We start from the raw sequence: 14,689 nt of genomic DNA, 5'->3' as shown, positions 1-14,689 counted from the left end.
GGTTAGAACGCCGGAGTCTTGACTACATTACAGCTGCCACCTTTGTAGTGCTTTGCATTCCATGTTCTAATTTTCCTCATGTAGACAAGGCTCTTGCGTCCTGGAAGGGGTGTGCAAGTGGGTTTTAAGAGGGACCATACAAGGCCTAGCTCATGTAGGAACATGCTCACAATATTATACAATTTAAGGGCCAACTCCTCCAAACGTGGAGACTCATCGTGTTGGTATATGAAGAGCATCACTATGCCATGGGAAGGGCTGTACTGAACATGCATGTGGTCTGTATTTGGCAAGTCATTGTTCCTAACTATGGGTGTGATCCAAAGCCCACTGAGGCCAATCGAAAGACTTGTGTTAGATTTAATGAGCTTTGGATCAGGTTTAGCAGCCTTGCTGACTTAAACTGCAGAACTGAAGCCTAAGGGACCACCTGGAAAGCTTTGTTTTATGTTTTTTGGTTTAAACCAAAAAACTACTCTTACACCATTGTGCAGGGCTGTACATTTTCGGATCATGTAACATCAGCTTTTTATTTTTAAATCTGGTAGGTTTAATTCCTGGCATTCGGTAGAGTTAAAAAAAATAGCCAAATACTGCGAAAAATAAATAAACAAATTATAAAGCAAAACTAACTTACAGAGGCTCTAACAAGACAATCATTTAAAACAAGCCTTGCCTTCATCTGGGAGATGTGCTGAAATTGTAATTACACAGTACATGCATTTTAAAGCTCCTCACACTAATATGTAAACTACATGCAATTAAATCAATTTTAGGGGGGAAAATAACCTAATGTGCCTGGGCAATGTTTAATGATATGTAGTTTACATGTGATCACTGAGGACTTTAAAATAGGAAAGAGACACAAATAGTATCCTTTAGTCCTCAGGATTTCATTAGGAATTTTGCCTGACTGAAGATTGCAGGATTATACCTGCATTTTCACCACTTCACCATAATAGCACTGGCTACTCATCCGGTGGATATTTACTCCTGGGATGGCTCTGTTGTGATTTGCTATGCTCAGTTGGATATGGAGAAGTGTTTTTGGTGTCTAGCATGTGGCAGAATTCCTGCTTTATCCCCCTTCTTTCTCCTTAGCCACTTCCCTTTTGTGCTCAAAGGGCAAATCCTGCAGGCCTCACTCCTGGCAGTTTTGCCTGCATGAGGGAGGCAGGATTGGATTCTATGCAGAAGGCTGTGGAAGGCTATTCTGCACTGATTTCTGCAGGGCTGATTGTGACCAAATCACAGTTACTGTGACAGGCCTGCTAATTATCCCCCTGTCAAGTGCAATCAGGCTGCTGCTCTTTGACACTGGGAGATCTCACAGCAGAATGTGACCCCCAAAGCAGGATCGCTGCAAAAACTCTTAACCAGTGTTACAAGAGTGAGCTGGGTATTTAATAGTGGGGGGTGTTGAGAGCCACTGAACTAAACTGTAAATCCTGTATATGCTGGAAACCACTTCATGCCAGGGGGGTGCAGTTCTCCCAACACTGCTAGTTCCAGCACCAATGCTCCCCATCAAACTGCTTGTCAGCCCCTTTGATTGAAATCTCTCTCTTTTTGTTCTTCAGGAAAAGAGAAAACATTCATGCTTAATCCAATTAGCTCGTTTGCATGTTTCTCTTTAACTCATTTCAATCTAGTGACTATGCTTCAACAACTAGCTAATTTCTCCCGGATTGCTTTCCCTATTTGCATAGAAAGCATATCTATGAATTCTGTGCTCAGTGTTGTCTCTTTTGGGGAGGGTTGTAGGTTTCCTTCTTTACATGGCTCCTGGCTACTGTATACATTTGTTTTGTTATTTAATTCATACTTGCTGCCATAAAAGGAAACCATAGATGCTGATCTTAATGAAAAAGATTTAAAAGATTTTAAAAAAATCAGAGGATGGCAGAAAAATGAGAGATGGTTTGAATAATCTTGGTTTATGTTCTTACATTAATTAATTCCGATAATTTGCTGACCCAGATTTGGAAATATATTTCACTGGATTTTTGGAAAGCAGGAAAAGTAAAAATACTGTAAGAAAAGTAAAGCAGAGGTTAATAAACCTGTGGTTTGCAAAATTCTCTCTCTCTCCCTCTAGATATACCTACGAACACACGCGTATACACTCACTCCTTCATGGACTAGAGTTGAAGAATCTGCTGGTTTAAAATCCCGAATAAAAATCTAAAATATTCCCAGGTCAGTGGGGCACTGTCTCATTAAAACCACCATGGTCCTGAAACTGCAATGCAGACATTAAAGTGCAGTATTTTTCAATTAGAGCTGACGAATTCAATCAAAATTCCATAGATTAGGATGAAATGAGGCATGGGTCATTTACAGGGGAATTTAATTGCAGAGCCATTAGACAAATAGTATATTTGCCATTCTCACATTATCCATCATTTTAGACATCAATAGAAGGAACAGCATCTTTACTAATACTGCGGCACTTCCCAATCTCAGCCTGTAAACACTCCCTTTCCCCAGAGCTCCTGATTATATCTGATTTCATCTAAAGCCACGGGGGATTATAAATGTTCATGCAATCAGGTTCATTAGGACTCCGAAATCTCATTTCTGATTTGTATTGCTTTGTGGATCAGCCGCCTCAGTGCAGCTTGTGGAAAGCCTCTGCTTTTAAAATCAGACGGTATTTCATTACAACGGCCAGCTTGGGGGGTTGTTGTGGTGGTCAGCGTTTTACCCATTCAGCCCCAGGTAATTTTGTAAGTATATTTCCCCCCCGGAATTGAGGACCCGCTCCTGAACCCCAATGGGGAGTTGCTCCATTGCCTCCCGGGGGGCTGGATCGGGGCCCTGTTCAGTCGTGCGGATGTGGTTGAAAGGCTAACAGCGCCAGTAGTTTAAGTAAAGCAAACTACACCCCCCCCGCCACAATGCAAATCTAGGACAGGACAATGGGACACTCTGTGTCCAAAGGGGGGGGGGGTCTTGCCAGATCCAGTTTAGCACTTGGGGGGGGGGGTGGCGGGGAGGGGTCTTGCATTTCAGTGCCATCGGGCTCCTGCCTGGGCCAGCAAGGCGAGATTTGTTGTGTCTGTGAGGTCAGCTCGCTGGTTGTCGTGTCTGGAGCCACTCGCTGGGAATGGGCCAGAATCCGCCCCTACCAGGTTAAAACCCCGAGTCACCCTGGAAGTAAGAGTTGGCCAAGATGGCCTTGCAACTCGCTGTTCCTCCTAAATGTGCCGGGTGATCAGAAGACACACGGAGACGGTCGCTGGGTGGATTCCCAAGCCCTGAATAGATCTTATTTAGACGAGTTGGGTTTTAACCTGATAATAGATCTTATTTAGACGAGTTTGTTTCCTGGCAGCGTCTCACGATTGAAATCTACCGTGTGACTGCCAAACCCTTCACGGCTCCCTTCTCGCTGCTACTGAGTCAGCCCCACGCCGTCTCTTCTGAGGGTTTGCCTATGTTTCTCGTTGCAAGGCACACACTGGGTAAGCAACTCGTGCAAAGAGAGGGGGAGACGTGTTAAGGTCACTGACATTTCATCCATAATAGCAGCTTAATACTAACTGCATCTCATAAAACACACGAGCATTCAGAGTAAAAAAAAATCCACACACACACACACACCCCGCCCGAAAAAGCCTCATTTTACCCAAACGTATTGTGTGCTCATTGCTGGGTTAGCTGCCTCAGTAACTTAATTGGAATGAAACGTGAAAAATGTGTCATTTCTGAAGAATTTATGCATCACTTCCTAGAAATCTCATTGTGTTAACTAGCAGCCTACTGTGTTCTGTTTAGCAGTCATCATCGCATTTTTATGTGTCTCTGTATTATAAGTTAATGTGACCTCCTGTCTTTAGCTGATGAAAAAACGGATCCCTTCCCACAACATCTGCATCAAAACCAGGGGCTGGTAGGAAAATACTGAAAAGTGCATTTCAAAATGTTCCGAGGAAACTTGCTAACTTTGCTCAGAGATGGGGAACAAAATATGTACAGAGAACTGCCTAACTACGCAGAGAGTTAAAAACCACTGCATTTAGCATAGGCAACAGCCGATGCTGCATTTTCAATCCTGTTTATTGCTTACAAATTACGTTACAAAAGAAATTTACTCTGTTTATTGGAGTGCTTAAGCAAACACTTTTAGAATGGCAGAGGCATTGAAATGCCCGATCTCAAAAAATGACGCCTGCAAACCCTAGGTACTTACCTCCCCAGGGTTAAGTGTATAATTCTGCTAAAGGCCTGGTTGAACACACGCTCGGGAACGGTGCTGTCATTATAACATCGTGATACAGAGAGGCGGCTTAGCCCTGCATTTATGCACAAACTCATAACCTAGACAATGGTCGTGATTAATACGGAGAAGGCACGGCCACAATCCAATAATCAATATTGTAATGACTGAAGCTCTCTGGTCTTGGGCTGGGCAGGACAGGCCTATATTCTACTCGAGCCACACAAGGCTGCTATGTTCCCTTAAGGAGAACAATCCGCTCCCCACGCCAAACGCCTTAATTCGGTCCGCTCCCCACGCCAAACGCCTTAATTCGGATGACACGCAGGTAAAGACCACCAGCCAGGCTAATAGTGCGACTGTTGTGCGTATGGCGCCACCTGGAGGATGCAGGGAAGATGCCGTCAATCCATACAGCAATCAGCAATTTCACTCGATTTAGAAAGCTGGGTTATGCTGTTCTGGAGGTCGGCTCCTCTTAGATATTTTGCAGTGGCTGTGGATGCATGTAGATCTGAGGCTGACACGGGTCTCCTGTTCTATACCTGGATTGGCAATGACGACACAGGAAGAGATATTTAAAGAGAGTGAGGTGGGAACCTATTGGGTTCTGGATGTACTGGTCAATCAGGATAGGAGAACATTGATAATAAGACAGGGGGCTTGAAATAAACTAGAATAAGTCATGGGCCATGCAAATCTCCTTTTTCCTTGCTAAGGCCATATTTCTTATCTGTGAAGGCCAGTTTACCTTCTCATTATACGTTCTGGTGGCTTATACACTGGGCTGCCAATTTACTACCTTGTCCTGTGCTTTCATTCTGAAATATGTATTGAACACTACACTCAAATATGTACTGTTTTATTGAGTATGCCCCTCTGAGAAGTTGCCATGCTAATTATGTTAAAAAGCGCCAGTAGGATATGTGACTGCTACAGTGAAACTGTTTTTCTTCTATATGCAACCGTGCAGATGGAATATGAAAAATAAGATGGGGTGAAAACCAGCCCTATCTTTGCTGGCTTGGATACAATGGTACTCAGCTCTGACACCCCTTATACCCAGCCTCCCCTAGCCCCCAGATAAACCCAGCCCAAAACAAAAAACAAACACCCCCCCCGAAACAATCAACCTTTAAAAAAGGTTAATGAAATCTTACAAATCAAAAACAAACACTCTCCACCAGACAGAGTTTTTACCTTTAATAGGGTGCCAGAGACTTCATGAAGTCCACCACAGACTTTAGGATTGCTATAGATTTTACATGAAAAGGTGCTCAGATAGAATGGTGATGGGCAGCAGTATGGGCGATGCCTGTTGAAGTTATGGATGCTTATGAATCGCTGGGAGTATGGGCTTACAGACAATCGCATGTTTAAGTACTTCGCAAAATCTGGGCATAATTCCTGTTGTCATTCCATTCTCTTGTGCATATATGCTACTGGCAACAGCCCCAGCTATTATCTAAGCCTTCAAGTGTGGAGCAGAATTTTGGTAATAGGGGTCTCTTCAGTCTAGCAAACAAAGGTATAACAAAAAGAAAAGGAGGACTTGTGGCACCTTAGAGACTAACCAATTTATTTGAGCATAAGCTGTAGCTCACGAAAGCTCATGCTCAAATAAATTGGTTAGTCTCTAAGGTGCCACAAGTACTCCTTTTCTTTTTGCGAATACAGACTAACACGGCTGCTACTCTGAAAGGTATAACAAGATCCAATGTCTGGGAATTGAAGCTACACAACTTCAGACTTAAAATAACAAGCATGTTGGGGCCAAATCAGAAAGGCTACAACGCACTATGAGTTATGTCTAGCAAGGGACACAGAAGGCAATAAAAATAAGTTCTTTAAATACATTAGGAGCAAGAGAAAGATGAAGGAAAGTGTAGACCTTCTACACAGTGGGGAAGGAGAGCTAATAAGACTGATGACACCAAGAAACCGGAGATGTTTAATGTCTACTTTGCTTTAGTCTTCACTAAAAAGGTTGACGGTAACCAGATACTCAACACAACTAATACTGTATTAACAACAAAGGAGAAGGAATGCAAGCCAAAAATAGGGAAAGAACAGGTTAAAGAAAGAATGCATTCAAATTGGCAGGGCCTGATGAAATTCATCCTAGGGTACGTCAGGCACTAGCTTTAGCAATCTTGGAACAGTACCTATCTTCAAAAAGGGGAACAAAGAGGACCCAGGGAAGTATAGACCAGTCAGCCTAACTTTGCTACTTGGAAAGATACTGGAAAAATTGTTAAATAATCAATTTGTAAACACCTAGAGGATAATAGGGTTACAAGGAATAGCAGGCATGGAATTGTCAAGAACAAATCATACCAAACCAGCCTAATTTCCTTCTTTCACAGGGTTATTGGCCTAGTGGATGGGGGGAAGCAGTAGATATAATATATCCTGACTTTTAGTAAGGTATTTGACAAAGTCCCATAGGACATTCTCATAAACAGACTCGGGAAATTTGATCTAGATGAAATTATTATAAGATGATCACAGAACTGGTTGAAAGACTGTACTCAAAGAGTAATTATCAATGGTTTGCTGTCAAACTGGGAGGACATATCTAGTGGGGTCGTGCAGAGGTCAGTACTATTCAGTATTTTAATTAATGACTTGGACAATGGCGTGGAGAGCATGCTTATAAAATTTGCAGATGATACCAAGATGGGAGGGGTTGTGAGCATTTTAGAGGACAGGATTAGACTTCAAAATGACCTTGACAAATTGGTGAATTGGTCTGATTTCACCAAGATGAGAGTCAATAAAGACAAGTGCAGAGTGCTTCACTTCAGAAGGAAAAAATCAAATGCACAACTACAAAATGGGGAATAACTGGCTAGGTGGTAGTATTGTTGACAAGGATCTGAGGGTTATAGTGGATCAAAATATGAATTGAATATGAGTCAACAATGTGATGCAGTTGCAAAAATGGCTAAAATTCTGGGGTGTATTAACAGGAGTATTGTATGTAAGATACCAGAGGTAATTGTTCTGCTCTACTTAGCACTGGTGAGGCCTTAGCTGTGTCCAATTCTGGGTGATGCACTTTAGGAAAGATGTGGACAAATGGGAGAGAGTCCAGAGGAAGCAACAAAAATGATAAAAGGTTTAGAAAAACCCGACCTATGAGGACAGATTAAAAAACCTGGGCATGTTTAGTCTTGAGAAATGAAGACTAAGGGGGACCTGATTCAAATATGTGAAGGGCTGTTATAAAGAGGACGGTGATCAATTGTTCTCCATGACCAATGAAGGTAGGACAAGAAATAATGGGCTTAATTTGCAGCCAGGGAGATTTAGATTTGATATTAGCAAAAGCATTTTATCTCTAAGGGAGTTAAGCTCTGGAACAGGCTTCCAAGGGAGGTTGTGGTATCTCCCCATCAGGGAAGTTTTGAAGAACAGGTTGGACAAACACCTGCCAGTGATGATCTAGGTTTACTTGGTCCTGCCTCAGCACAGGGGACTGGACTTGATGACTTCTTGAGGTCCCTTCCAGCCTGACATTTCTATGATTCTATAAGGCAGTGGTTCCCAAACTTGTTCCGCCATTTGGGCAGGGAAAGCCCCTGGCGGGCCGGGCCAGTTTGTTTACCCGCCACGTCCACAGGTTCGGCGGATCGCGGCTCCCAGTGGCTGTGGTTCGCGGCTCCAGGCCAATGGGAGCTGCTGGAAGTGGTGGCCAGTATGTCCCTCAGCCCACGCCGCTTCCAGGAGCTCCCATTGGCCTGGAGCAGCGAACCACAGGCACTGGGAGCCGCGATCAGCCGAACCTGCGGATGCAGCAGGTAAACAAACCGGCCCGACCTGCCAGGGGCTTTCCCTGCAGAAGCGGCGGAACAAGATTGGGAACCACTGCTATAAGGCATTAGTTTTTAACAGTTAGGGTAATTAACCACTGACCAACTTACCATGGGTTGTGGTGAATTCTCTGTCACTGGAAGTCTTTAACTCAAGACTCAAGATTGGATATTTTTCTAGAAGACATGGTGTAGGCAAACTGGAATTAATTCTGGCAAGTTCTCTGGCCTGTGTTATACAGGAGGTTGGACTAGATGATCACAATGATCCCTTCTGGCCTGGGAATCTCTGAGTTTATCCCCATTTACTGGGTAAAATCCTAGCCCTACAGAAATCAGTGGGAGTTTTTGACCATTGATGGCAATGAGGCCAGGATTTCACCTACACCTACCTATTTGCTGTAGGCTGGGATGCTTTCGAAAGGCGCCTAAGGGAGGTTGGTGCCCAGTTCCCATTGGCAGACATGAAATAGTGAAACTCATTGGCAGCTGGACACCTGGCTGACCTTTGAAAATCCCCGCTCCAGTGCCTGAATGTAAGAGGGTTAAGGAGAGGGCAACGGCCATTAGTCTAACGCTTCATGTTTTGGTCAGAACACTATTGTTTTAAATTTGTATTAAATAGATTTAGACAAGATCCTAAATGTCTTCCCTTAATTTTCAAACAAACACTCCCCAGCTCTCCTGCATTAGTCTATACCAGCGTGATCGGAGGGGCCCCGACATGTGATTAGGCTCAGTACATCGTGACACATGCTCAGAGCAGAGCTGCACTCATATGTGGTGCCAAGAGCATCTTTGGAGATACTGCAAGCTGCTTGTGGTAGGATGGAGCCATTTTAATTTTAATATAGGAATCAAAGAAAAAGTTTGTGTGTATGTAGAGTAGCCAGCTTTCAGCCACAGCCTGGTCTTTAAAGGACAATTAAAATGCTAATAGGGTTTGGTCTCTATTTAGGCTTGGAAGAATTAGATTTTTATTGGCAAATGTCAGTAAATGCTGATTTCACCATACACACACAAAGTGATGAAAAAATATTTCCATTGATAATAATCAAAATTTACAGATAGGCAAAGACAGACAAATGTTGCTTGAGAACTTATTAGAGTCAAAGTCCAGCAATTTAGAGTTTAGAATTAGGCTTGTTACAAATGGACTAGCAAATGAATAGTAAAAGTAGGGGTGATTTCCTGATTTAAGGCTTTGTATATTTTGACATGTGATGTTGACAGTTTGTGCTTGAGTGGCTTATAATGCTTTGACTTTTTGAATGTTAACAGCCACTGTCATTAATTAATTGTCTGCCCCCACCTAATTTCCTGCAACTTTGAAAATTTTAATTGATAAAAAATGCTTAAAGTCCATAAATTGGTTAACCATGAAAATTTACATATATAAAATCTAAAAAGATGCTCAAAAATAAATACTGATATTATCTATCAAAATGATTTAAAAAAATAGAATTCTGCCAAGCCTTTCTATATTATAGGTTATCCTCATCAGTTTGAGCATTCTGCCAAAGGTTACAACAGTGACTCTATTAAGGGCCAAATTTGGCTCTCTTTACTCCTGGGAGTGATACCACTGAAATCATTAGGAGTGCACGTGGGTTAGATCCTGCTGATGCTTACACCCATTTAACACTATGCATATGCATCATCTCATTGACTTCAGTTAAGTTTTTGTAACACGTACTACTCATGTCTGTAATATGCTTATAATAGCGATTACTCATTTGTTAACCCATCATAGACTATTAATAAGTATAACCTGAACATATAATGTGATTAAAAAACATTCCATACAAATTTTCAACTGAAAGCAAATTTTTAAGTTACAATGTAAATCCCTGAAAAACAATTATTTATAATGGAAATGACAGATCTGTAATTCTAAAGGCACACACAAAATATACTGTGATATACTACTGACGATCAGTTAGTAAAAGGACAGCACTTCAAACCAGTATTCCTTCAGGTTCCAGCAGCAGGTAGTTTTGTAGGGGTTTGGGCACAGGCAATAAGGGGATAAGGTAGTGGCATTTGATGCCAAACTTTTTCCGAATGGCACAACGGCACAAATGTTGCAGACCCCGAGGTGTGCATGACAGCATGAAAAAGGATTCGTAAAAGGGCAGATGCATCTGTAAAGCAAGAGAGAGTAAACCTTGAATTCAGTTTTTGGATAAGCTAGATAAAACAGAGAATTTTCAAACTGAAAATCAATAGCATGATTAGATTAAGTAAGGTAACATCATTACCGAAACTTGTTCGCATGTTAAGAACTTTAGGTACTGGTAGGATTCTCTGAGATGAAACACACCTACAAAAGTAATTCCCATCAGAAAGGACACACAAAATTTCTGCAGGTACAACACCTCATTGTGGAAAACAGTTTTATTTTTTTGTGATTTTAAATATACTTGACAGCAGAATTCTTCATAAAGCATTAGCATGCTGACTCGAAGTATAGGAGGCATGGAGCTTCTAAGATGGCTGCTTAATCCTTGGTAGAAACAACTGCAGAACGCACAGAGAACAGCCCTTATATGCCAGCTTTCTTTTTCTTTCCAAGTGTGGCTGGGGTAGATCTACGAGGATCAAAGGATGTAGCAACAATCAACGACTGCCACTGTAGTGCTCATTGCTGCCTATATGCTGCCATCCACCAGTTGTAAACACACAAGGGTGAGATTTTAGCTGGGCTGAAGCCTGGTCTCCCTGCCTAACAATTTGATGTGCCCCCAGAAAAGGAAGGGGTGGAGATTTTAAATGTTGTAGCCCTAGGGCTTCGAAGGAGTTTGGTGCCCAGACCCCATTGACTTTGTGGGGGAAGGCTCGGGGTTTTCAAAAGATTGACAAAGGCCAGGATTGTGCTTTGTAAACCCCAGCCTTATCCCACAGCAGCTAGCTTGGTTCTTATGACCCGAGGACACAGAAACCACAGGCCTGAAATTAGTGAGCTAAGCAGCAACTCTGTTAGTGGAAGGAAGCAACAGAAATAGGGGGCGACGTACTGCATCCATTCAAAGCAGTTCACAAATACACCAACCAACAAATGATAGATCTCTGCTGTGGTTACAGGAGCAGTGCAGAGACTGAATGCTGCCATAAAGAGGCAGCTGATGATTGACCTGGTATGGGGCATTATGCCAGCCCCTTCTTGCCTCCTTAAAAACGAGGAGTCTGGTGGCACCTTAAAGACTAACAGATTTATTTGGGCATAAGCTTTCACGGGTAAAAAAATCCACTTCTTCAGATGCATGAAATACCCATGAAAGCTTATGCCCAATAAATCTGTTAGTCTTTAAGGTGCCACCGGTCTCCTCGTTGTTTTTAAGGATACAGACTAACATGGCTACCCCTCTGATACTTGCCTCCTTAGGCAGGGGGCATATTGGGGCTGGCTAGGAGTAGGGAGGGGGGTTCCAGGTAATAGGAGACATGATGGGGACTAGAGAGGGGGAATCAGAGTGCAGTATGCTTCATTGAGCTCTGGCTGAAGGAACAGCCCCTAGGGAACAATACTGGCTGGTGCTAGCTAGAGCTGTGCAGTGGCTTTCCGGGACTGGGACGGGTGTAACAGTGGCTTAGAGCCACTCTTGCCTTCCTTCCCTGACCTACGCCAAGTGTGAACTCAGAATATTTGAGGACTGACCCACGATCGCAGGACTGAGCGGGGAGAGGGGATGAGAGCACATCTAAGGGTAAATCGGAGGTTTGATTGGAGCATGGGTAGGAATACCTGGGTGAGCCACCCCATCTAACATCCCATCACAGGCCATTGGGCCTATTTACCATGAATATTTAAAGAACAATTAATTGCCAAAATCTTGTTATCCCATCATATCATCTCCTCCATAAACTTGTCATCCCAAGACCATATGCCAGAGATTGCTTGTGCAAACTATCTAGAACTATAGCAGGGTTCAAGAAAGAACTAGCTAAGTTCATGGAGGATAGGTCCATCAATGGCTATTAGCCAGGATGGGCAGGGATGCAAAACCATGCTCTGAAGTGTCCCTAGCCTCTGTTAGAAGCTGGGAACGGGAAACTGGGATTTCACTTGATGATGACCTGTTCTGTTCATTCCCTATGGGGCACCTGGCATTGGCCACTGTTGGATGACAGGATACTGGGCTAGATGGACCTTTGGTCTGACCCAGTATGGCCACTCTTATGTTCTTATCTAGGGATCATGGTGCCATGAGTTTCTGTATACCAATGCTGTAAAGGTGCCATAATCATCTCATGTTCTAGCAGGGTCTCTGCCATCTTCACTCTTCAGTATTTCATCTTTTCAGTGTTCTCTCATAAATCTCACCAGGAAGGGACAACCTCATTTCTAGAAACAGCAGCAAAAAGGCTCACACTGAATTCTTCCTGAACTTCTAAATTTTGTTGAATGAATCCAGCACGTATGAAAGGGACAGGCTTGACCAGACTCCTCTGTATGTCCACGGCAGAGAGACAGCACTAGAAGTGCACGTGCTTCCCCCGCTCTTCACACTAACGTAACCTCAGCTGGGACCTGGAGGAATCTCTCCTAGGAACGAGATTGTCGTTCAGATTTCAGTCCTTGGCTTCCCTGCTACATAAAGCCAAACGGTTTCATGATGGGGAAACCTGCATACTAGTAGCGGGCTTGAGACCATCTATTTATTTCACAGACAGGCATCAGAGGGTAACAACTTTTGATCACTATTAATTTTATTATAGGTATGCCTGGCAAGGGTCCTGTGGAAAAAATAGAATGTAATGAAGACTATCATAATGCATATGTCCAAGAGGGGTTGAGTTAAAGTTGCCAGGCATTGCCTAACTATTGAATGCTTGCCTTTGCAATGTTCCTTTAATGTAGGGGTTTTGTGTGTGCAATTATTTCTAGTACAGTAATGCTTAGAGATGCAGACCAAAACTGGGACCTTATTGGGCTCGGTACTGTACAAACATATGGTAAAGAGACAGTCCTCACTCCACAGCATTTACAATCTAACTAGACAAGGGGTGGGAAGGGACAGAGTGGATCGTGCAAGGTCCCGCAGCAGGTCAGTGGCATAGCCAGTCTCCTGAGTCCTAGGTAAGTGCCACACCCATTGTACCATGCTGCCTCCAGCTTGGATCAGAGGTAGAACTGACCTAGAGGACTCAGTGTATTCCCCTTTACCCTCAGCTATTCACTGCCACTCCATTATTTTTGTTACTTTCCAACATTTAAAAAAACCAAACAAATGAAAACTAAAGCTATTCTGACCCGCTCTCTTAAAACTGACATTTAGCTAAAAAGGACAGGATTTGTACAGACTCTCAATATGGAGAAAACTGGAAAGAACATTCAAAACAAGTGGTTGGTTGTTGGCCCTTTTGATTGTAACTTTGTATGGTTGGATTTGCACTGTCCATCGCCACTCATTCCTATGTCATCAGTGCAGGACTTGCAGGGAAGTGATGTCACAAATGCACGTATTGGTTACCACGTTGGGCTTTATTGTGCTCTCATGCTGGTGTAAATCAGGAGTAACGCTTTTTGAACTGATGGCGTTAATCCAGTGTAAAACTGAAGAGATGAATTTTAGGTCTGTTCTATATAAAATGTTCCCAGAGTAAACATTCTTTTTTTAAGGTCAGTTTTAACAAAGTTTAATATTCATTTTGGAGTTGCTCCTTTCCATTTGTGCCATCCGCTGGAAACTGTACTTGCCCTTGATGCCATTTGGCTATTTTCATTTTTAGAGCAGGATCCTAAGCTACTGGGTGCAAAGCAGGGGCTCGATTTTTCACTGCCTTGCACCTTATCTGGTTATTTACATCTGTGCAGGGTAGGTGTAAGAGGCAACCATTCTGATAGTGGGAGTGGTGTGGGAAGGAACCTGCAGTGCTCAAGGTCTCATGATGGCACGGCCTCAGGCACTGTGGGATATGAACTCATGTCTTAGGAGGCAAAACTGTGCCACTGGCTATATGCCTATCTAAGAAACCAGCCCACAGCTTTCCTACCTGAAATATCTCCTCTGGAATAGCCTCCCGCCACTGCTCGGAGATGGGGACTTGAGAGTAGGAATTGAAGAGGATTTCAATGATCTCTGGCACAGATGCACAAGACCTCAGCACCTAGAAGAACAAATGTAGAGGTGATGTTGTGAGGTTTCACTGGGGGTCCTGTACACGCAGTGCCGAAACTCTTAAAAATCCCAAATGGGACGACTGGAGGTTTCACTTTTCATCATGTCACTAGATGAAAGGATCAGAGGTTCCACCAATGACAGCCCAATTATCTGTGTAAACCACTTAGCCAAGGCACTTGGGAATGGTGCACACAACATTAAAAGAAGAAGTTCTGCTCTGTAGCAAGTCCCTAAATCTCCTTCATATGCAAAAATAATTGGAAGGCTTGCTTTTATTGTGAGGTTATTTTCACTGGATGCACCAGTTGCTTTTTCAACGAGAAGTCCTTGTGGTACCTTAGAGACTCAGATTTATTTGGGCATAAGCTTTTGTGGGCTAGAACATGCTCATCAGAACCCATGAAAGCTTATGCCCAAAGAATAAGAATCTCTAAGGTGCCACAAGGACTCCTCGTTGTTTTTGCTGGTACAGACTAACATGGCTGCCACTCTGAAACCATTTGTTTTTTGGTTACACTCTTTGCTTG

At 43.1% G+C, this 14,689-nt stretch overlaps 1 protein-coding gene across 1 annotated transcript in view; it reads right to left on the bottom strand.

Moving 5' to 3' along the window:
- Positions 1-9,995: 9,995 nt before the first annotated feature.
- The window catches only part of ASB18 (ankyrin repeat and SOCS box containing 18), a gene marked incomplete at both ends in the record, with an annotated part of 33,687 nt that continues 28,993 nt past the window's right edge, over positions 9,996-14,689 (bottom strand). The window contains 2 exons of the mRNA XM_084643330.1: positions 9,996-10,181; positions 14,035-14,148. Of these exons, the coding sequence (XP_084499456.1) occupies positions 9,996-10,181; positions 14,035-14,148 (300 nt within the window). The remainder of the gene's footprint in view (positions 10,182-14,034; positions 14,149-14,689) is intronic.

The sequence above is a fragment of the Lepidochelys olivacea genome (assembly GCF_965140295.1).
Source record: "Lepidochelys olivacea isolate rLepOli2 genome assembly, chromosome: 11".
In the NCBI taxonomy this organism is placed as follows: domain Eukaryota; kingdom Metazoa; phylum Chordata; order Testudines; family Cheloniidae; genus Lepidochelys; species Lepidochelys olivacea.
This window is presented reverse-complemented; position numbering and strand designations above follow the sequence as displayed.